The 24243-nt window shown below is 40.4% G+C and overlaps 1 protein-coding gene and 1 long non-coding RNA gene across 3 annotated transcripts in view; one reads left to right on the top strand and one right to left on the bottom strand.

Annotated features, from left to right (window-relative positions):
- Positions 1–19298, bottom strand: part of CPNE8 (copine 8) — a 61374-nt gene extending 42076 nt beyond the window's left edge. For both annotated transcript variants that reach the window (XM_070947106.1, XM_070947107.1), the window contains exon 1: positions 19119–19298. In XM_070947106.1, coding sequence (XP_070803207.1) covers positions 19119–19252 — 134 coding nt within the window. In that variant the 5' untranslated portion in view covers positions 19253–19298. The remainder of the gene's footprint in view (positions 1–19118) is intronic.
- Positions 19299–19423: 125 nt separating this feature from the next.
- LOC139319961 (uncharacterized) lies at positions 19424–21291 on the top strand. Its single transcript, XR_011600656.1, has 2 exons — positions 19424–19535; positions 21094–21291. It is a non-coding gene; the product is annotated as an uncharacterized lncRNA (long non-coding RNA).
- Positions 21292–24243: the final 2952 nt, after the last annotated feature.

Genomic DNA, 24243 nt, shown 5'->3' with positions numbered 1-24243 from the left:
AATATGGATTTAAATAAGGACGGACGGAAAAGCCTGGTAAGCGGTGGTCGGTCCGGTAAAAGGCCTTCGTCCTCAGAAAAGTCAGACTCCCTATGATCCTCGTCATCCCAATTAGAGTCCTCACTGTGGGCTGAATCCTGATAATAGTCATAGTTCTGGTAGTGGCCAGAAGTGACTGCGGCCTGGGGCTGAGGTGGGGGCTGCGAAACTGGAGGACAAGCAGGAGGCAGGGATCCAGTTGCAAGGAGGCTGGAAATCGTTGTCGCCACAATAGATTGAACATTGAGGGTCAGATTAGAATGTAAACCCTCCACTGGGCGGAGACCTGCGGCAGTGGGAGTAAAGGTTGCCTCTGGGACTGGCCGGCAGCAGGCAACCGAGAGGTAGACCCCACCAGCGGCTGAGGAGGCAAAGCAGGTGAGACCACCTGAGCACACTTGTCCGAGTCAGTTAGAACAACCTTCACACCAGGATCAGAACGATGACTCGCCTCCTGAAGGGAAGGAGATTCAGAGGATGACCGGGAAATTGCAGGTAAGGGAACAGTTGACCCTGAGGCCAGTGCCTTTTGTTGCGCTAAACCGAATTGATGTTCCAAGGCCCGATGCCTGCGTTGTTCATCCCTACTGTTTGATGAACAGCGTTTGGCGGTTCTTGAGGCGGATGATGGTGGAGCTGATGCTCCCCGCCCAGATCGTGATCTAGAATTGCCAGCTTTTTTGGGCAGAAACAGTTCTGCGGCAGACGGGCTCCCTGCCTCTTCAAGGTCGGAAGATAATTCAAGGTCCACCATTGGGGAGGAGATCGCAAGAATTTTTTTTTTTTTTTGAAATAGGATGTGAAGTATCAACCCCCGGTTAAAGGCACTGGGCGATGACCCTCAGGGGAGGTCGATGATACTGGGAGCCACAGTATAAGAGCGGGAGGAAGAGGTTGCTCTGCAGGCCCTTTTATAAGAAAAAAATTTTTCAAGAGCGGGGAGAGCTGTTGAGGGCTGACCACACCAACTAGCGTCCAGGTCGCCTGCCCGGTAACTATGAGCTATCGAATTTGCCGTCTGACAGTCAGTACATACAGAGCTACTGGCAAGGCAGTCTCCTCGAAAACGATCTGAAGTGTGCCTGCGCGGCCGCCGGCAAAATGGCAATGACGCAGCTCCTGGAATTTCTCCCATCAACTGTTAAAATGGCGCGAGGTGGAGGGAACTCCCACTGCGCTTGCGCGACCCTTCAGAAGGAGAAAACGGCGTGAAGCGGCAATCCGTGATTCAGCGCTTCAGCTGCCGGCTTGTGAGTCCAAATAATGTGCTTTGCCAGGTGGGGAACTCCCCTCCGTGCTGTAGCTGTCACCGCTTATGGTGTCTCAGAATAGAGTAAGACACCGCTCCTCCATCGCCTGACTCCCAATCAGTCAGTCCAAAATGGCGGCGAGCGGGAAAAAAAATCCCCTCAGCGCCGATGCAGCCGCTAATAAGCTAATTGTTGAGAAGCGAACAAAGGGTCAGGAAACGCCGCTGTAGTTTGCTCCGAAAATGTCAAACACAGAGTCTTAACAGTCCAGATCGGTCTCGCTAGCAAGGCACTTGGGGCTGCAAGCTAAGCGGTATCAAATGTTATGTCAGAGTATGCTCCAGCCGGTAGCAGGGACTCTGAGGCCGCCAATCCGGTCAGCAACGGAAGGTAGAAGCAATGGTGGTGGCGGTTGTACCGGCAAGCCGGGGAACCAACCCACCCACCGGCGGCAATTACAAACAGAGATGGCCCAGCCGGGACAGAGCTCCGAACAGATGGCTGACCTGTCAAATTGGGGTTAGGAAAGTTGGGCTCGAGGCCTCAGTCTGACTCACCACCCCTTTATACAAAGATTAAGGCAGTCCAGAAATCACTATCTCAATGAATCAGTTCAAAATACAACTGCAAGGAATCCAGAATCCAAAGCGTTGGAATTTAATATTCTATCCGACAGAGCAAGCCAAAAAGCAGTCTCTTCAGCTCGACTGAGTGAATAAAACTGACATCAGCCTAGCAGAGGAGGCGGTACCAAGTCAAAATTTAAAGGAACATACACTCAGTATCAACTAATACACTGTGAATAATCCCACGCTTTGGATTCTCCAAGCAGCGCGGTGGAGAGCAGCAGATTATACTATCATTGTGGCATGGAAATCAATGTCCTTAAAAATAGGCAAGTAGACAACATGGGGAGAATATTAAAGTCAATTAGGCTGCCTACAGTCTTGAGGCTAGGGTCTACAACTGTATTGTGCTGGCCATGTAAATGAACTTGATGTCTGGCAACCCTCACAACTATAGAACAGTGTAGTCTTTAAGGTTGGTAGACTTTTGTCAAGATTAGTAGGAGTATAGATTGCAGTTAAAGGAAATGAAGTTGTGAAATGAAATAGCTATTGCCTGTATACAGGCTAGTATGAAGTTCAGAACCCCATACTAGGTGTTACCAGTTTTATTAATCTGTCCTTTTTGAAGGTCTTCAATTATGGCCATAGCCTCTATCTTAAATTCAGTGTAGTGAAGCAAGGCATGGTGGCTCAGGGCAATGGAAGAAAACATAACCTTAACTGTCTAGTCAGCCATGCAATGAGTCTTAAAACTCTTAAATATATTATGGCAAGTATCGCAAATTAGTACTGTTGTGTTTAAATTTAAAGGGGCTCAGCATATATTTATATAGTATGCATATGAGCATTTGCACCATATTTTTCATGATTCTGTAAAATTATTTTTAATCTCCCATCTTTTCAAAATTTCAGATTATCTTTTCAGGCTTGAAGAATGTGAATTTTTCCATTTTTATCCCATAATTTTTCTAATAAATTCATGGTCAGTTTTGTGGATATTACCATTCTTTTTCTTTTTTTTTTTTTACAGCAACCTCAAACCTAGACTTTAGGTGGTTATGACTGTGGAAAAATGAACTTGCCAGCTGGAGTCACAGCAGGCATTTTTTCCCCTTCTGGGATCCAGAGTTTTGGTATTATCTGGAAGTAGGAGGGTTAAAACAGGCCCAACCTCTCCTTAACTGGTGAGTTTGTTTTATAAAAAGGAAACTGAAAGAAAGCATGTGGCTGAGTATATCAAGAAAGGAGTCAAGCCACAAAGAGAGCAGAGGCTTGGAAATGAGAAACCTTCAACCCAAAGACAAGCAACTCAGAGTAGTTTTCAGATAGAAAACTACTCAGAGAGGCAGAGCTGAAACACAAGGGAGGAAAAGAACCCAATTAGAGTCCATAGCTAAGTTCTACCATGTGCAGTAGCTGTAAGAACCAGCTCCAGACTGAAATTTCTACCGACTGGGAAAGGGAGAAAAACGTCATTCGCAAGTCTATAGTGAAACGGATTTTTGCATGCAAATGCACTGAGATTGACAACTGGAAAAGAAGATGTGGAGGAAAAGGGAAGATTTAAAAAGCTATGAAATAGTTAATATAAGAAAACATAGTGCTACAAACATAGAAATAGGAATAGAGAAATAGAACGTATAGAAATTTACAATCTATATATTTCTATCTCTAGATTGAATAAAAATAGAAATAGTAAAATAGTTTTTCGCTCTTATGACCGTTGCAGCATCCCCATGGTCACATGGTCAAAATTCAGATGCTTGGCAACTGATTGATATTTAAGATGGTTGTTATGTCCAGGAGTCATTTCATCTGACAAGTAAAGTCGATGAGAAAGCCAGATTCACTTAACAGTCATGTTGCTAATTTAACAACTGCACTGATTCACTTAACACCTGTGGCAAGAAAGGTCATAAAATGGGGAAAAACTCACTTTACTACTGTCTCATTTGGCAACAGAGATCTTAGGCTCAATTGTGATCGTAAATCATGGACTACCTATATAAGGAAGTGAACATCAGGATATAATCTAATATTGAACTATAGTATTTGACATTAAATTAACTGAAACATGGAAACATAGAATCATAGAGCTGGAAGGGACCTTTGAAGTCCTCTAATCCAACCCCATGCTCAAGGGATGAGACTTTAGACCAGGGCTGTCAAACTCGCGGCCCACAGGCCGAATGCGTCACGCGCTGGCCATGCCCGGTTTAGTGAAGGAGAGGGAATCCTGATACATCACGTGATGCCACTGTGACGACACAAGACGACACCCCTGCTTTAGACCATCCTGGACAAATGGATGTCCAATCTTTTCTTGAAAATTTATCAAAGAGAGATCCAACTTAGAACTAAGAAAAAATTTCCTGACAGTGAGAACAATTAATCAGTAGAACAAGTTCCTTCTGCTGGGAAGTGTAGGACCTTACTTTTCTCATAACTCAACTGCATCTTGTTTAATAGGTCCAATGCTCAAGTCTGTCAAAATTCTTCTGAATCTTCACTCTATCTTTCAAAGCTTTAGCAATTCTCTTCAAGTTTATCCCCTCATCTAAATTTTTAAAAAAGAAGTTGAACAGCACGGGGGCCAAGACAGAACCTTGAGGTACCCACTGCATGCTTCCCTATTTGTAGATGTAGTTCTATTCACACTGTTAATCCATCTGGTGGTGGCTGATATAGGCTGTGATCTACTTTGACAAATGCCTTACTGAAGAGTCTATGTATTCTATATTCATAGCATTTCCTTGATTCAGTAATTTAGTCATTTATCAAAGAAGGTAATAAGATTTGTTTAGCATGATCTGTTTTTAACAAACAGATTGCTGATTTCTAGTAATTGCCTTATTCAAATCCTGTGCTTGATTATCTTTTCTTGGATTTACCCAGGTATTAATGTCAAGCTGATTGATCTGTGGTTTCCTGGTTCCACATGTTCTTTTTTAAAATTGAAGAACCACATCAGCTCATTTCCAGTCCTCTATCACTTCCCCCATGCTCCAGGAGCGCGGAAAGGTTTTGTTCAGTGATTCAGAGATCACATCTGCCAGCTTCTTCAGAACTCTGAGATGTTAACAATCTGGTCCTGGAGATTTGAATTGTCTAGAGTGGATAGATGTTCTCTTACTATTTTTTTTTTTTTTTGTCTCTTCTGAACTGCATTCCTGTTCTATCTCTGCTGCTTTTGATAGGTTGGACTATTTTTTTTTCCTTTTGTGACAAATGCAAAGAAGAAATTAAGTAGTTCTACTTTCTCCCTGCTGCCTGCTACCATCTTACGATTTTCTCACATTAGTGAACTGATCATTTCCTTGTGTTTCTTCTTGTTCTTTACATACTAAACAAAATATGTTTTTTTTGTTATTTTTGGCATTTGTTGCAAGTCTAGGTTAATTCTGAGCCTTAGCTTTCCTGACATCATCCTTGTAGATTTGAGCTCTTTGTTGGTATTCTGTTTTAGTTATGTGCCCCTCATTTTATTTTTTTTATACTTGTTCTTTTTGTCCCTCAGTTTCTTAGACAGTTCTTTGTGCAACCATGCTGGTTTCATCTTGTGTCTCTTTTTTTCCCTCTGTGGTATTGTGTGTGATTGGCTTTTTCATAATCTCATTTTTCAGTGTCTCCCAAGCATCCTGAATTGTTTTTTCCTTTAGGATTTCCATCCTAATCTCTCTCTTAGTTTGTTGAAGTCAGCTTTCTTTAAATCTAAAACAATGGGTTGACTTTGTTCAATTATCTCTGCCTACATTATTATGTTGAATTCTAATATGACATAGTGACTCTTCTCTCAGAGTTCTTCTACCCCTTCAATCATTACATCCCTATTAGTAAGAATGAAGTCCAGGATAGCTGACCTTCTCTACCTTTTGGTTGACAAAATTGTCAATTAGACATGTCAAGATCTTGTTTGATCTCCCAATTGGTGCAGAGTTTATCTCCCAGTTGATGTAGCTGCTTGACGGGACAGAAAATGTTCATTGTTGGCCACTTCAAGATTCAAACTTCCCTCTTGTGAACAAGGCATGCTACCATTTCCTTCAAGGATGATGATTCCCCTTTCTCAAAGAATTCACCACTTCCCCAGTCAAATCTCTATCCCCTTCTTGGCAATTTGATTAGGTTAAAAGAGACAAGAATCCAGTCCATGTAAAATACCGTCCACTTCATCAGAATCCACAACCTCAAATAAATCTCTCATTGGAAAATGTCTCCCTTAATTGAACTTTTAACACTGATAAAATTATGAATGATTTTCCTCTATAAAATATCTAATAAAAAAGATTACAGTTGCTGGCCAATGATTCATTTTGTCACCATTCATCAATAGGGTTATTTTTCTTTAAGCAGTATTACTGGATAGTATTTTGCAGTCATGAAAAGAACATAAAAATATGGATGCTTGTCACTCTTACTGTCACAGTATATAGTCAAACCTGAGTTTAGCAGGCCTTAACTTTTCTAGCTTTCCAGAAGGCCTTAAAAATCTGGTTCTTCCTCTAAGAATTGGATGGGGTGAGGTTGGAGCTGAGTGATTGTAAATGTTGATGTACTGAATGTTGTTTAGAAGCTGGGATTTTATTTATTTTACCTTTGACATAGGTTTTATTATTATTCTTTGTTTTTTATTATTGTTTTTGTGAGCTGCCCAGGACTGTGGCCCATAAGATGGGCAGCCAATTAAACCTTTAAAAAAATAAAAGTATTGATTTATATCCATACTTATCCATAATTCTATCCACATCTTTTACTAGCATTGCTTTAGGTGTTTGTGTCATTTATCTCCTAGAGCAAGTAAATAAATAAGTATAATACTTATAGTAATGAAAAGGAGAGACTGCTGGGAGTAAACTTGTCTAACACTTTTTTCAACTTACATTTTGTACCATAAGCCTTTGAACACAATACAATGCAATTTTCTTCTAAATAATTATATTGTAATTTTTTTGTACGATCCTCTCAGGACTATGTGTCAAACATTTTAAGCAATAAAGATGCTTGGTTATTTATTCAACCTCTACAACTACCCAACTTGCAAACCACCCTAGGCAGTCCACAAATTCAAAAATATGTAAGTTTAAAAATTACAAATTTAAAATCAATCGTAAAAGTATCAAAAGCAAATAACAGATTGGTAACTGAGGACACCAGCCAGCATATTATATTCACTCCCTGCTCATGGCAACAGATAGGTCTTTAGTGTCTTACAAAAGCCAATAGGCCAAGCCAGGTTTCACAAAATTTCCTATATGCTGCATATACTAATAGCAAATTAACATGCAGCTTCAGAAAAAAGTGCCAGGGATGCATTATGTAGGCTTTCATTTTTAACCATCTTTACTATTTACTCAGGATATTCTACCAAGAACAGAGACAGATAATGTGCCCAACAATTCAAGCAATAGTTAAGAACTACTGTGTTTCCCCGAAAATAAAACCCTGTCTTATATTTTCTTGAACCCCGAAATAAGGGATTGGCCTTATTATGGGGGGGGGGTTTTCTTATTATTTTGGGGGTGCAGGAGACAGCGAGCGTGGCCACTTCATGGCTTCTGCTGTTCGCTGGGGCAACCAAAGGTGGGAATCTCCCCAGCATTCTTAGCACTTGCCCATCTCCCATCCATCCATCCATCCCCCTAGCCTGCAAACTCCCGCCCCGCCCCCACCTCTCTGCCGGGTGACCCCCGGCAGCCCCAGATCCCCACAGCCTGCGCCTGCCCGGCTCCCTTTTCCACAGCACCCGGCACTTTATTGAGGGGGGTGGCATGTGGGGCAGGAGAGAAGCAAGACGCGTGGAGCGAGACAGGGCTCGCTCCTCTTGCCGTCTCTTCTCCCCCACTCACCAGGGGCTGGGGAGAACACGAGATGCGTGTCTTACCTTCCTTGCAGCTCTGTTGCGTGTCTCGCCATTGTCTGCCAAACTTCTTTGGTAACTTTGGTAAAACCAAACTTCTTGCGAGTTCGAGAAGTTTGATTGAACTCATAAAGTTTCTTTTACCCTACAACGTGTTTGCCTGCAGACAACTGCGAGACACGCGATGGAGCTACAAGGCAGGCAAGACACATTTCACATCTCCCCAGACCCACCCCTCCCCACTTGCCACCCCCAAATTGCATCCAATTTGGGCAGGGGCAAGAAGCCCTGCCATGCCCGGTGAGAGGGGGAGAAGAGATGGCAAGAAGAGCAAGCCTTGTCTCGCTCCATGCGTCTCGCTTCTCCCCCACCCCCCTCAATAAAGAGCAGGGCACTGTGGAAAAGGGAGCCAGGCGGGCACGGGCTTTGGGCATCTGGGGCTAACAATTTGTTAACCCTTATTTCGTTCCAACCCACGTGGGCCCAGTACGGTCGGGACGAAATAAGGGTAAAAAAATTGTGGATAGCTGCTGCTACAGTACCCTTCAGAAGGCCGCCTCGAGGCACATGGGGTCTATCGCTTGGCCTCCTGCTGCAGAAGTGGTCGCAATCCATGGTAAAAATGGCCACGCTTGCTGGAGGGCTTATTCTCGGGGGAGGACGTATAATTACGCCCACCCCAAAAATCAGGCTTGGCCTTATTTTCGGGACATGTCCCGAAATAGGACATGTCCTATTTTGGGGGAAACATGGTATTTAAGAAAATAATTTTCTTACCTACTTAAGAAAACTGTGGAATAGATAGAACAGAAAAACTCAGTTCCACTTAAATATGTAAGTTTTGTAATATAAAAATAATAGCCCAAGATCATGCAAATGCTTTATAGTTACTTGGAAATGAAAATCAGTAAGATAAAATTTATTCAAAGGACTGAAAATTCACCCACTGAGCAGAAATGATGGTCATTAGGAAAGCTAAATGACTAAGAGATTAGAACTGGCAAAAGATGGGAAGGATTTAGATTAAAGGGCTAACAAATACCGGTACATTCTGCAAATGGGGACCTGGCTTCACTAAAGAACACTTTTTCATAGATAACCTAAAAATTGTGTTGACTATATATTCAACAGCTATTCCACTTCAAGAGAGAGCTGCCAAATTTATCCTGAGTAAAACTGCAATTTCGGTGAAATAGGAAAACTGACAAATATGCAATAGGTATTCAATCTAATGCATATAAACTGCAAGAAAGAAAAATAAGAAAAATAAGACCAGTTTTGATACAATAAAGACAAGATAAAATCTATGCCAGGGATTTTTCAGTGCCAGTTTGTGACTTCATGGCTTGTATGCTAAGTATGTTATTCATGAGTCACATGTATTCACATTTCACTTCACAATGTGAAGAGTGATAGAGAATACAATAAAAATGTAGGGGAGTTGGGATGGGAAAGATGCTATTATTAGTCCATTGTCCCCCTCAACCACTTCAACCAGCAACCAAGTTGTCCACCTTGCTAGAGTAAGGAGTTAATTAAAATAGTCTAAGAAACATAGAATTCACAAGATTACTGAATGCGTTGGGGTAATTTTCAAAAGGACAAGCTGAGCAACTATAATGAGAACATTATAGTTATAACAACAGTGTTATAGAATGACAATGTAAAATGGATCCTTGATATTATCACTTCTGATTCTTTTCATTATGGCTTCATTATTAAAGAATGAATCATTATTCATTATTATTAAAGAGGATCCATGAAAAATAAATCAGATCTGGAGATTATTAGAATCCGCCTATGAAAATCTATGTGAGGATGACAAAATGGCTTGAAATATTTTGAGTGTTCCTTTGCTAGTTAATACTGTACCTTTTAGTTGCTGCCCAGAAGAATTATTCTATATGGTTCGGAAACTATTGCTGTAATATCATCCCCTACAAATTTTGGAACCCATATAAATTCCTGTGATATGTTTACATGACATTTAAAGATGACACTGTACCTACCTGGAGACCTCCAGTGAAGTATTTTGAATAAGGTGTCTGTTTCTCATTTGTTCCACTTGGGCAAAATCAGTTTCAGCCAACTTTATTGTTCCAGGTAATTGTCAAGAATCTTAAACTGGTTTGAATTCTTAGGAAGTATTTTGCGTATTATCCCTTTCTTGGGGATAGTTACAGGGAGTAATTATTTGACAGTTACGGTGCTCCCTTAGTAGGGAGGGTAGGGGAATGCCAGGAAAGAAGAGTCTTGAATCTCTTACTAGAGCTTTGAACTGAAAGAGGGCATTTGAAGTTAGTTTGTCATCCTAGAACTCTAGATTGCCCCATTCTGAAATTTATAACAACATGAAGAATAAGTGTTTTTTCCGCTTTCACCTTTCAGCCCGAATCCAGGAGCCTTCGTAGGCAGTCGATTCAGCAACAAACTATTTTGTGTTAAATAGTGTTTAATACAAAATAGTTTGTCACAGAAACGACTGCCTGCAAAGACTCTTGAATTGGAGCTGAAAGGCGAAAGCAGAAGCAATATGCTCCATTCCATATTTGAGTAGACCACATTGCCCTGATGGACCAGTCTCACTGGAAAAAACACTTAATCTCCCCTCCCCTCCAGTACAGCCAACAAAGTGTTGAGAGCTTGTGGCCTAGAGGTTAATACATCTGGCCTAATATGCAAGCAGCCCGGGTTTGAATCCCAGAAGAGTATGGCTAGCTGATGAGAGCTAAACAGCTTGAAATAGATATATTAGTCTCCCTTTATTTCTTTGTCAGTAAATTTAAATTTAAGGTAAAGGTAAAGGTTCCCCTCGCACGTATGTGCTAGTCATTCCCAACTCTAGGGGGTGGTACTCATCTCCGTTTCAAAGCCAAAGAGCCAGCGCTGTCCGAAGATGTCTCCGTAGTCATGTGGCCGGCATGACTAAATGCCAAAGGCGCACGGAACGTTGTTACCCTCCCCACCAAAGGTGGTCCCTATTTTTCTACTTGCATTTTTTATGTGCTTTCAAACTGCTAGGTTGGTAGAAGCTGGGACAAGTAACGGGAGCTTACCCTATTACGCAGCACTAGGGATTCGAACAGCTGAATTGCCAACCTTTTGATCGATAAGCTCAATATCTTAGCCACTGAGCCACTGCGTCCCTTCTAAATCTAACATGAAGTAAATTAACATAACCAAAAACTTAAGTACAAATGACATGTTCTTTTCTAGGGACAAGTGTCCCAAATGTTTAGGATAGAGAGCACATTTGAAATTTTGAAAGCATATTAATTTTTAAGTTAAAAAAATGAAAATAGGGTGTATTGTTGCCCTTGAGTTACAACCTGGAAACCCAAGCCCTAAGCCCTCTGCTAATATTCATTTTTCTACCAGATATAATCCAAAGCAATGATTTGGGAAAAAATAAGGTCAGAATTATTACCAAACTACATAAAGCTTAGGAACATAAGAAAAAAGCTAAGGAACAGTTTGCAGTGGGAATATACTGAGGGAGGGAGTGGTTTTAGCTATAAATATAGACCAAAGCCACAGCAAGAACCAAAGACATGAATTAATAATTTCATTTTACACAAGAAAATCCCTATAATTAATAGTGATTATTAATTAATAATAGTAATAGTAAATGGAAAAAGGGTCACATATCTAGGACAGAATACCAACAAATAGCTCAAAGCTGCGAAGATGCAATCAGGAAAACTAAAGCTCAGAATGAAGTAAGACTTGCAACAAATGTCAAAAATAATTTTTAAAAGTTTCTTTCCACACATAAAAAAACAAGAAAAAAAGTCAAGGAAACAATCTATCCACTAATGGGAGAAGATGGCAAGGAAGTAACCGGCAGTAGAGCGAAAGCAGAGTTGCTTAATTATTTGCATCTGTCTTCACGCAAAAAGAAAATACAATCCAATTTACCCAAAACAAAGCCATAAAAGACATACTAGAAATACAAATTAAAATGAGCAAGAAAATATAAGAGAACACCCAACACCTGACAGCTTTAGATGGATTCAAATCACCAGATCCTGATGGATTACATTCCAGAGTTCTGAAGGAACTGGAAGATGTGTGACCTCAGAACCATTGTATCATATATTTCAAAGTTCTTGGAGTACCAGGGAACTTATTTGAGGACTGGAAAAGAGCTGATGTGGTTACCATCTTAAAAAAAAAAAGGGGGGGGGGATACCACAAACCCAGGAAACTACAGACCAATCAATCTGACATCAATCTCTGGGAAGTTCCTGGAAAAGATAATCAAGCAACAAATCTGCAAACACCTAGAAGCAACCAAAATTATAATCAAAAGCCAACATCGGCTCAACAAAAACAGATTATGCCAATACTGAAATACTGCATCCAGTTTTGGTCACCACAATATAAAAAAGATGTTGAGATTCTGGAAAGAGTGCAGAGAAGAGCAACAAAGATGATTAGGGGATTGAAGGCTAAAACTTATGAAGAATGCAGGAATTAGGTATGTCTAGTGAAAAGAAGGTGTAGGGGAGACATGATAGCATTGTTTCAATATTTGAGGGGCTGCCACAAAGAGGAGAGGGTCAACTTATTTTTCAAAGCAGCAGAAGGCAACACAAGAAACAATGGATGGAAACGAAACAAGGAGAGAAGCAACCTAAAACTAAGGAGAAATTTCCTAATGGTGAGAACAATTAACCAGTGGAATGGCTTGCCTTCAGAAGTTGTGGGTGCTGGAGACTTTTAAGAAGAGACTGGACAGCCATTTGTCTGAAATGGTATAGAATCTCCTGCTCGAGCAGGAGGTTGAACTACAAGATCTCCAAGAACCCTTTCAACTCTGTTATTTATGTGCAATGTTCTAAGTAATAATTAGCCTTATTGCCTCTGTTGTTCTTGTGGAACAAATTTTTAGAAGAAAAAACAAAAGCTATGAATTCTTAATAAATAAATACTACAAGGTTTAATAAATTCCCAATGAACTATTTATTAAGGCATTCATATACTAATTTGCTATGTTTATTTATTGATTTTTTAATTTGCTGTCCATCTCGCTATGGAGTTACTCTGTTAAAAATAAAAATAGTTCTATTAACTATTTCATTCATGAACCAAACTACTCAATGAGTCTGTCATAGTCTCTACTGGTCAGGATGCTTTCCCTCTACTGAAATAATAAATTTTCAAAACACTTATATTCAAGCGTATAAAGCATTCTAGAACAGACAGCTCAATATAATCTACACAGAACCTGAGATGCAACAGATTGATTTGATTTTCAATTGAAAATGAGAGTGAAAAATCACAAATATTATATAAAGTCATACACAGTCATAAACATGCAACATACTATAGGTTAAAGAAGTAAGGGCTGGTTCTGAAAGCCAGATTATTAAACCTAGCACCAGGCAAAGCATATTAGTATTTCCTCAGGCGGACTTCAGCTTTATAGTGCGTAACTGATTATTCAATAGGGCATATAAAGACATTATAATAGCCAGCCTGCATACTGAGTGAGCAATAAAAATAATTCAACAAGGAAGCCTCCAAATGATTGTCAGAAAGACATGTCAAAACCATGTTAACTTATAACAGTGAATTAATGTGAATGGAATCAAATCATTTATAATACAGAATTATACACATATAAATAAATATCCATCACATTATACTATAAAAGCAGGAATTTAACTACAAAAGGGAGCATACTGTCATAGGTTGAGCAATCTAGCCATCTCATCTCAGAGCAAGATTTACTCATTATAAAACTTTACCTATGTTTCATGCTATGGTGAAAATCTTAATCCGTTTTAGGATTGCACAAACACCTAAACTTTTGATGATTACATAAACATTCTAACCTAGTATTCTTGGTAACAATAAATAAGAGTTTTGTCATTGACTTTTCTTCTTTTTTACTTCCCAGTCTAATCTACAGTCTTGGGGACTAAGAACTGTTTGCAAACAAAGTACAGCTGCTCATACAAAGACAATATTAGTAAAATGACAAACCACTGGACAAAGTTAAATATTTAACAATAAGTAGAGAGCTACAGCACAGGCTAGTGTACTGATAAATGTAACTTGATTTCTACAGCCATACAGAAAACTACTTGGGAATTTCCTCCTCTACTTTCAGACTTTAGACTTGTTTCAACTACCCTGCATGAAAAACCAGGAAATGGCCATTGTCCAACATTCCATACAATCTTTTGACTTTATTTCACTGTGGTATCATTCCACCTCCTATATTATAAACATAGGTAAAATCTAAATAAAATAAACATAGGTAAAGTATCTCCTTCCTTGAAATCAAGACACCTCTAAATGTGTATAGACCAATGTTTGCCTTTCTATCTAATGCAAAAAATATTTTACACTCCTAGAGCATATTTCACATTTCCTGTTTCGATAGAGACATGCTAAAAAACCTGGTACACGCTTTAATATTAGGTGCATTACTGAAAACAAAATGATCTAAAAGCATGTAGAGAATCTAAATGTCAGAGTGTGTATAAAATGCTCTGAATGTTTGTAACATGTAGTAAACGTGCACTTATTATCCAGCCATGTATGCTTATGCATCACACAACTTACAAATCTGGAATATTTCTAGTAAATTTTCAAATAAAAACTTATTTTATAATGAAAGGACCAGATTGGTATGGTGCGTAAGAGGAATGGACTGCCGTTGGGAAGACCTAGGTTCCGGTCTACATTCAGTGGAAAAGCTCCCTGGGAAATTCTGGACCAGTTCCATTCTCTTGTCCCAAGCTACCTCACAGGGGTGTCGTATTGTAAAATTGGAGGAAAGAGCAGTAGGTATGCTAACGTGATTCCTGAACAAAAAAGGATATAAATCTGTTAACTAAATAATTCAGATGTTGGTTTTGAATGTGTACAGAATATATCATTAGAAATGTAAGGATAGGAAAAAAAACCCAAGAAAATATTGAGAAACCTGATTTTTCTACAAATTTCTTTTTCTGAAAATGAAAAAAAATGACACAGTTCCTACAATTTTATTTTAAACATTGTAATGCATAATATCAAAGAAAACTATTTTTGTATTGCTAACCACCTTTATTCTATTACCCAAGGACCTATAAATAGTTAAGGATTTTTTTCTTTAAAGTATTAGTGGTATTATAATAAATTTATAAACAAAGTTATAAGTTATTTACCATAAGTTACATAGTAAAACTCTCAAATGCAAAAACAAGAATACATTTTTTCCTCTAGGAGGCACTATTGTTTCCTTTGTTAAGGACCTTGTAATTTCTAGAGCATAGTGAGCAACACATGGCCTCCTGTATACCATGGATCATCAGCACTTGAAGATGAGCCCCAAACTTAGTAGGAAATGACTTAATTTATCTTATATGCCACAGAGAATTGTTTTGAGTTATACAACCATAAATTAATTGATTTATAAATAAGTACATTTTGGTGGTGCAGTATGTGAGGATGAATTCAAAAATTAAGATGGCAATGGGAGCAGGAAACAATGGCGTCCTATTCCTACCCTTAACTGATATTTTGTTTTTCAATCAATCGATGGGGGGAGGGCTTAGTGAGAGCAAAGACTATGTATCAAACCTGATTAATCCCTTCACCTAATTAACCCCCTCAAAAGTTTGAAGCAATCCCTACCAAAAGGTAACTATGGGTTGTTTTTTTCAGATTTAAGGACATTATGGATGGGAGTTTGTCTTTTACTTTCCTGTGCTCATTCCCACTGTGTAGATTTCCTCTCTCCAAAATAGAAAAGGTCAAAAACATTCTGCTACATGTAGTTCTTGACTTACAATCATTTGTTTAATGATTGTTCAAAGTTACAATGGCACTGAAAAAAGTGACTTTATGACCACTTATGACACTTACGACTGTTGCAGCATTCCCAGTCACATGATCAAACTTCAGGTGCTTGGCAACCAGCATGTATTTATGATAATTGTAGCATCCTGTAGTCCTAGGGAGCTTCTGACAAGCAAAGTCAATCGGGGAAACCAAATTCTCCTAACAATCATGTGATTCACTCTAGTGATTCACTTAACAACCATGGCACAAACATGCTAAAATGGGGCATAATTCACTTAACAACTGTCTTACTTAGCAACGGAAATTTTGGGCCCAATTGTGGTTGAGGACAATCTTTCTAATCAAGTTGCCACATTTTGCGATACAGAGAAAGAAGAGAATGGTGCATCACACCATGTATAAAATACTGATTCAATCCCTCATTTAGTAGCTCTTTGAACACCCCCCCCCATATAATACAGCAATTGGACAAACATTTTCTAAACAGATTGGCTATGGTGGGACATTTACTAGGGATTACTATCACAAGGATAGGTTTTTAGCTCTGACATTACATTTGCATCCTCTGAATATACCCACTCACAACAAGCTTAAAAAACAGTTTCCTAACATAGCTTTTTTACGCAAACTTAAGTGCTACACAGGTGAATTCGGAAAGTTCTACCATGCAGAGACAGATCATCTCTTTTCCACTTTCTAAAAATCAGCTCCTGTGTATTAAGAATCTTTTAGGCACAACCAAAATCTCCTTTGGAGGATCCCACAACCTTTCACATGAGAATTAGAAATCATGGAAGCCAGGCATAGGGAGAGGACAGAGATAATTCACTGACAGCTTTTGATGTAATTCATCAAAAGGTGTTAATAGATCAAACAGATTAGTTTGATCTAATTAGTTACTTCTATAGTATACATACCTTCATTATCCCTAATAGATTTTGTACACAAAAGCAAAGAAAGTACAGTACTATGCTCGACTTACAACCATTTGTTTATGATCAAAGTTGCAGTAGCACTGAAAAAGTAACATTGACTTTTACTGTACCTTTTAACACACTTTTAACTATTACAGCATCCCTATGGTCATATGATTAAAATTCAAATGCTTGGCAATTGGTTCATATTTATGAAGGGATCATGCATTCACTTTTTGTGATCTTCTAACAAGCAAAATCAATGGGGAAAGCAGATTCACTTTACAACTGTTTTACTAATTTAACAACTACAGATTCACTTAACAACTGTGGCAAGTAAGGTTCCACATAAAAAGGGGCAAAATTCAACTGTCTTGTTTAGTAACATACCAATAAATTTTGGTCGTAAGTCAAGGACTATCTATATCTTTTCTTGGAGGAAGGAATAGAAAAACAAAATAATAAAAATGAACAAATAATGTTTTTAAAAGGGCATCGTATTTTGATCTGAGAAAAAGACTGCCATGAAAAGCATCAATTAATTAAGAATGTTAAAATGTTAAAACATGCTGAATCTATCAAACATAATGGATCACATACTAATTTTTCTACATCCTCCAAATTGGTATTGGTTTGCTATATCAGTTTATTTCTAATGCTCTTTATTAACATGTGTCCCATCATGTTTTAAGTAATTGTAGCAACATTTATTATAGCCATTGACAATGAAATATTCCTTCAAATTTTTCTGTACCAGTCTTAAAGGTATTAAAGGAAATTGTTTCCAATGTTGAAATGCCATCATAGTGAACAGCTTATTCAATGTCACACAGGCTTTAATGTAAAATTTCTGTTTTGGTGTACTCTATTGAACAGTCTTCCATTTGTAGCTATCAAGAATTCCTCCAAAGAAAGGCCATTTCCCCAAACAATTGGATGAAGTTATATATCTACAATGAAAGAATGGTCAGAAATTTACTGCTACAACAAATAAAGTCTGATTTCAGAGCTTTTCCAAAATCTGGAATCACATTTTCCCAGCATCATAAACAGGTTGCTGCATTCTCTTGCTTATACAAAAGAACTGAACCTGATTACCGATATTGCAAACAGCAGAAAAATGCCATTTTCTTCCTTTAGCTGCTAGCTTTAATAGACATAAGTTACAATTCTTTATTAAAACTCCAAAATATGTATATCTAAAATTTCCTAATAAAACAAGGAAGGAAACAACCTTAAAAGCAATGAATACTGGTTTTATAATGCACAATATCAATTTTCTCCTTAATCACCATGATAAAAAATGTATTTTCAAAAAACCAATACTGGATTGCAGGAAGAAATAGAGCAAGTAGAATTTGGGGGTGGGGGTGGGGATTTCAGATTACTCATTGGCTAGTAACAGAATTTCAAACAATTCTCTTGAAGATAGATAGATAGATAGATAGATAGATAGATAGAGATGATAGATAGATAGATAGATAGATAGATAGATAGATAGATAGATAGATAGACAGACAGACAGAGACAGACAGAGATGATAGATAGATAGATAGATAGATAGATAGATAGATAGATAGATAGATAGATAGACAGACAGACAGACAGACAGACAGACAGATCCATCCATCTTCAAAGGAAAACTGGAATATGCATTACTATTGGCATGTTTGCCCAGAGATAATAAAGTCAGCATTCTCCACTTGTTAGCATCTTGTAAAAATCAATAATATGGGGCTTAAGATAAAGGGGGCTTTTATATCTTCTGCATGTTTTACCAAGAAAAGACTGAAGTTACAGGTACAGTACCAACCAGGTCAACTGAGTGAAAAGGAGGATGAAAATGTGCCTTTGTCTCAGCTTGGTAGAGCTGAAGGAATTTAACAACTTTTCCGCATGGAGGAAATTAAAAACCCTTCGCTGGATGTCGAAATAGTAATCCTAAACAAAGACCGACGCCAGAAGCATTTCCTACCCGCAATACCCGAAATCAAGCCCAAGAGTAGCCTTCCTTTTTCAATTTAAACCCCCCCACCCCAATTTTGTCCACTCTCCCGTACTTGATTTTTAGTGGTCTTGTGGTTGTTTTGACACTTTTAAGAAGCACAAGGCAACCTTAAAAGCCACAAGTTTCCTGCTGTGAACCGCCTGGCGGGTGCGCGTCACATATACACCCCCCCCACGCTCTTCCCGGATTGTACAGCGCAGGAATTTCACACCCCACGAACTTTCACCAGGTTGTTGGGGGGGGGGGAGAGGGAGAGGGAGGGGCCGGTGCCAACCGGAGCGTCACGGCGGGTCAGGAAAACCTCTTCACACGCACCATTAAAAAAAAAAAAAGTCTGCGTCGAGGATTTCCCGCACCCAACCCACCGGGGGGGGCTGGGGTCGTGGCGTGGCGTGGGCGTCTTGGCTGTCAGCCCGTGGGGGGTTAAGGAAAGCTCCCCACACCCAAGCAGGATCTGAGGGGGAAAGAAAAACGACGCTACTCCGACGGTTGCGACCCTCAGGCAAAGCAGAGTTTTCCGTTCACACGTCCGCTCGCCCACAGAAAAGCGTAGTGGGTCCTCCACTCCCACGACCCTTTTGGCGTCCCGTCCAGGAACGGTTGGAAGCGCCTTCGCTCCCCCCCCCTCCGCCCCGAATCGAGACAAAACGCCGCCGCCTTTTCCTCTTTCCTTCGCCTCACCTGCAAGACACGGAGATCTCCACTCGGGTAGCCGGGACGTTGGCGTTCACCGAGTTAAAATCCCCCACGGACGCCATGTTCCCGTATCTCTCCAGCTTGGGCAGCTGCCCCAACAGTTTTTCCGGACCGAACATGTGGGGGCCAAAAGGCGGGGCGAGGCGGAGTGTGTGTGTGTGTGGGGAGTGGTGGAGGAGCGGGGGGGGGCGGCGAAGAGGTGGCGCTAACGGAATTTAGCGGGCAGGCACGAAGCGCGCGCGCTGCGGGGAGGGGCGGGGTAGGAAGGAGGAGGAGGAGGGACGGAGCTGCTAAGCGAGGCGCGCGGGTCTGCCAACGCCGAACGGCGGACTGACTGCTTGAGGAAAGGACAGCGGGCGCGAGGGACGGAGTGGGTTTGTGACGTCACCGCCTTCGGGAGACGTGCGTGAACGTGTGTTCCCCCCTCCCACCCCTTTCCCCTGGGTATGTGGGAGGTGGGGGGTGTCCTCTCACTTGGCGTTGGGAATTTGGCGCGAAGCCGATTTTTGCTCCCTGTTTCTCTCAAGGAGGCGGTGGGCTGGGGTGGGCGGTGGGAAGTTGATGAATCTCCGGCTGAGGGGAAAATGCGCGCGTTTCCCCATAAAGTTCAAGTTGTTGTTCGTACTACGTGGCAGACGGGAGTCTCAGCGGAGCACTTGCCACTTAGGGAAAGTTTAAAAAAAACAAAACACCACACACACACACACACAGTCCAAGAAACCAGCGACGAGTCAACAAGCCATGTCCACGTTTATACTTATACCTGTCATCTAGTACATGATCGATAAACTAAATAAAATAAAGCCTGTCAACCCATCCCCACGTTGCGGCTTTTCTTTAAGGCTACAGGACAAGCTAGTGAACATTCGCCTCATGAGACAACCCCACAACCCGGATTAGCCACTCATTGTGGTTTATTTAGGCTACGAGGCGAAGTCCACCCTAATTGTGGCGATTAAGCCGTTGGGGTTTTTTTCCCTTTCCCCTCAGATCCTGCTGGGTGTGGGGGCTTTCCTCAACCCCCACGGGGAAGACGGGAGCCGTCCAAGCCACGATTCCCCCGGGTGGGTTGGGTGCGGGAAACCCTCAACGCAGACTTTTTTTTTGTGCGTGTCAAGAGGTTTTCCTGACCCGCTGTGACGCTCCGGTTGGCACCGGGCCCTTCCTCTTCCCCCCACAACCCGGTGAAAGTTCGTAGGGTGTGAAATTCCTGCGTTATACAATCCGGGAAGAGCGTGGAGGGGGGGGGTGTATATGTGACGCGCACCCGCCAGGCGGTTCCCAGCAGGAAACTTGTGACATTTAAGGTTTCCCTGGGCTTCTCAAGTGACAAAACGACCACAAGTTTAATCGTGGTTTGCAACGTATTTCGCCTCGGGACTGGCGAATGGGAAGCTGTGATGCGAGGCAGCCCCGACGAAAATCCGCGGCGGCTGAAGCGCTTCACGAACCCTTGCACAAGTGGCTCGGGAAAACATCTCCGTCTCTTCATTGCAGCACAAAGGAGGCAAATAATGTGGAAGCTTCATCACTCGAGACTTTCAAGAAAAGATTGGGCTGTCATTTGTCAGAAGTGGTGTAGGGTCTCCCGCTTAGGGGGTGGGGGACTAGACAACAGTAACAGAATTGGAAGGGATCTTGGAGGTCATCTAGTCCAACCCCCTGCGCCCGCAGGAGACCTGTACTAGGGATTCGAACCGCCGACCTTTCTGATCGACAAGCTCAGTGTCTTAGCCACTGAGCCACCTAATCAGGCTATAAGATCTCTGTTAATCTGTTATCTGTTTAATCTCGGGGTCTGAACCTATTAGACCCTGAGTTTAAACAGATAATAATAGAAAGGATCCTTTCCAAAGCTCTCCTGCAAAAGGGCAACCAACCCTTCTCCGGATCAGCAGAGTTGTGGGGAAAGTTCCTCTAGGGGAAAGGTGCTAAGGGGTCTTTTTTTTCCTCTTTCCAGGAAAAAAGAAGGTGGCATTCCCCGGTTACACTCACAAGAGGTCTATCCTGGAAAAGGAGGAACGACCGTTGCTGAGGAAGGATCATTGCTTCCAACGCCTAACGTGGATGAGTCATTTTAGGCTTACTAAATGAGTGTAAAGTATATAAATAGTCCATGAAATGTTATAAGTATAAATACACAACCGTCATCAGGATCCTTACAGTTTTCTTTTTTAGCATTCTTTTTTAGCCGTTTGATTCCGTTTCTTAAGAGGAAAGGGGGAGAAAATTGTGTTCAAATCATTGAAGAGAAGAACCTCACATTCTTGACTCTGGGTGGCAGGACAACTTGGGTGCCTTTGATGCAAGTGCCCACAAACAACGCTCCCAAGTGCTGCCTGAGATGGTCAGACAAGACTGTGTAATTTGTTCACTGATGAACACAAATTCTTCTATTTCTTCCTAAAGAGGGAAATTGCTGCATGGTTTCTCAAATGCATTGAAAGAGAGCAACATGCTCTACTTAAATAGCTAATACAACTTTACACTAGTTGCAAAACACTTCCCAGAATGCTATTAAATGCTCTTGGGTTCACAGGGTGCCCTTTCTTTTCTTTCTGAAACAAACAAACTAAACCTCTTCAGTCTTCAAACAGCAAAGGGGTCAAACTTCAGATGTTCTCAAATAACGTTTCCAAGTTTGGGAAGGGTCAGCCTGCAGAGATCATTAAAAAATGGTATTGACTTTTAAAGACTAAAATTTAGTGTAGCTTTAGCTTTTGTAGACTACAGTTTATTTCATCAGAGACACTGAATGTTAACAGAGTGAGTAGTGGAAATGGAGCCATGGAGAAAGATATCGATCAATACCTAGCATTTACAAAACAGATACACAAAGACATTTTGCATTATTGAATTTATTCCATATAATGTGATAAGAAACCTTGGAAATTTTTTATTTTCTGAGAAATATTAAGTTTCCTAACAAATTTCAATCCAGCTATTTCTCAAACAAATTAGCCTTTATAGACTCTGCAATCTGTAGATCAGTGATGAGTTTCCTAAGATGATTCAGTACTTCCCTACTGATTTTTGAATATTGATGGCAGAAAGCGGTCTATTTCTTTTTTTCCCCTCTTTTTGGATTGGGAGATGGCAGCACACATCCCATTAGCAAATGAGCAAGTTTATGAATATCTCATCATATGACTGACATTTGATCCTTTAACAGCATTGATGAAATAGGAATTGGAGAGAATAATGCTGCTGCTCCTTGTGTACAGCAAAAATATAACATTTCTGTTCATTACGTCTTAGAAATAAGTCTCCTGAGCTCAATATAGTATACTTCCCAGGAGCTATGCATACGATTGCTGCTTCAGTTCTCATCACTATGAAGTGAAGTCTGTCCTCATTCTTTCTGGAGTACATATGTGAGTGTAGAATAGAATAGAATTCTTTATTGGCCAAGTGTGATTGGACACACAAGGAATTTGTCTTGGTGCATACACTCTCAGTTTACATAAAAGAAAAGATACATTCGTCAAGAATCATAAGATACAACACTTAATAATAGTCATAGGGAACAAATAAGCAATCAAATCATATTAGGAAACAGTCAATATAAATTGTAAGGATACAAGCAACAAGGTCATAAGTGGGGGGAGATGGAGATGGGGCAGATCTTTATGCAGCCAAAATAACACTATCCAAATACAAAAAGGAGAAGCATGAGGATTTGCAGAAATATGTCCCACCTTTATCGTTTTTCTTCATAATTCAAGAAGCTGAACATACCTAACTCTCCTCCATCCTATTTTCTCCATTACAACAACCCTTTGAGGTGGGATGGGCTGATAGAGAGTAGCTGGCCCAGTGTTACCCAGCCAGTTTTCATGTCTAAGGCAGGATTTTGGGTCCACATTAGCCTCCAGTGCTGCAAAGAACCTGCAACCACAACATTCCATAGTTGTCACATTCTACTGAGATACCTATCCTATTTCCCTCAACAAGACATCCCCTGATAATAAGCCCAATTGGGCTTTTGAGCACATGGCAATAAGGCCAAGCGCTTATTTCAGGGTTCAAAAAAATATAAGACAGGATCTTATTTTCGGGAAACACGGTATGTCTCCTTTCCTTGCACACCACTCACATCAGTAGTATGCAGCTCCATTTATCTTTCATCTCTATGTTTTCCTTCAAGTCATCACTATATTTGATTGGCTTTCTTTAGGAACTATTTCTGGGGCAGCCTCTATAGCATTCTTGTCTCTCTCTCACCATGAGGTTCTTCAGTTCATTTACTAGCTGTTCCTTGCTTCAGTTACTTACCTCCACATGCTAGCCAACAACCTCATTTCCCACTCTGTTTCCTTTTTCATTGATTCTGTCTACTCCTTCATTGTTGTCTTTGAGTTTCCTTTCTCTCAGTTTCCTTAAGTCCCACCATTTTTTTCCTGTCCTATGCCGACTCAATACAATATTTCCAACCTGACAGAAATGGAACTGCAAACTGTTAATTCCCTCAGCACTTAAAACCAAACCATCACTTTAGATCAGCCCATCAGCATCATGGGATGCAATCAGCTGGACCTTTTTTGCTTTTAAAACTTGAGTTAACATTCATTAATATTATATTCCAAATGAAGCACCATTATTTTTCGAGGCTTGTAAACCTAATGCTTTCTGTCTAGTATTTCATTTCACAAGAAGACCTTGCAAGATTGTAAACAAAATAGGAGTCAAAAAGATTTCTTGGGTAGCTAATTAGAATAAACAAATTCCTGCATGCCCTGGACTATTAAAAAAAATCTCATGAAACCATTATGTTAAATGGCATAATAAGGAATTATAGGACTCCCATTTATTCCAATGTCACTTTCAGGCTCTTCACACACATAGAAGCCCCAAACAAGCTGCGTTAGTTGGCAGACCTACCAGAATACAGGGCTTAGTTATAGCATATTGTAATTTTTTTCTTTACACACACAAATGCAGTCAACAATTGAAATAGTTTTGAAGCAAATGTTAAAATATAGAACATTCAATGGGCCAAATCAGTACATTCTCCAAAATCCACACAAATCACAGCATCTCCAGCTGCCATTTCAAATTCATTTCAAAGCTACCTCCTCTCCAGTTCTTTCCCATAATTACAACTATTGCA

This window comes from Pituophis catenifer, unplaced genomic scaffold (assembly GCF_029215685.1).
Source record: "Pituophis catenifer annectens isolate HBS135680 unplaced genomic scaffold, rPitCat1.0.hap2 SCAF_7, whole genome shotgun sequence".
Taxonomy (NCBI): domain Eukaryota; kingdom Metazoa; phylum Chordata; class Lepidosauria; order Squamata; family Colubridae; genus Pituophis; species Pituophis catenifer.
This window is presented reverse-complemented; position numbering and strand designations above follow the sequence as displayed.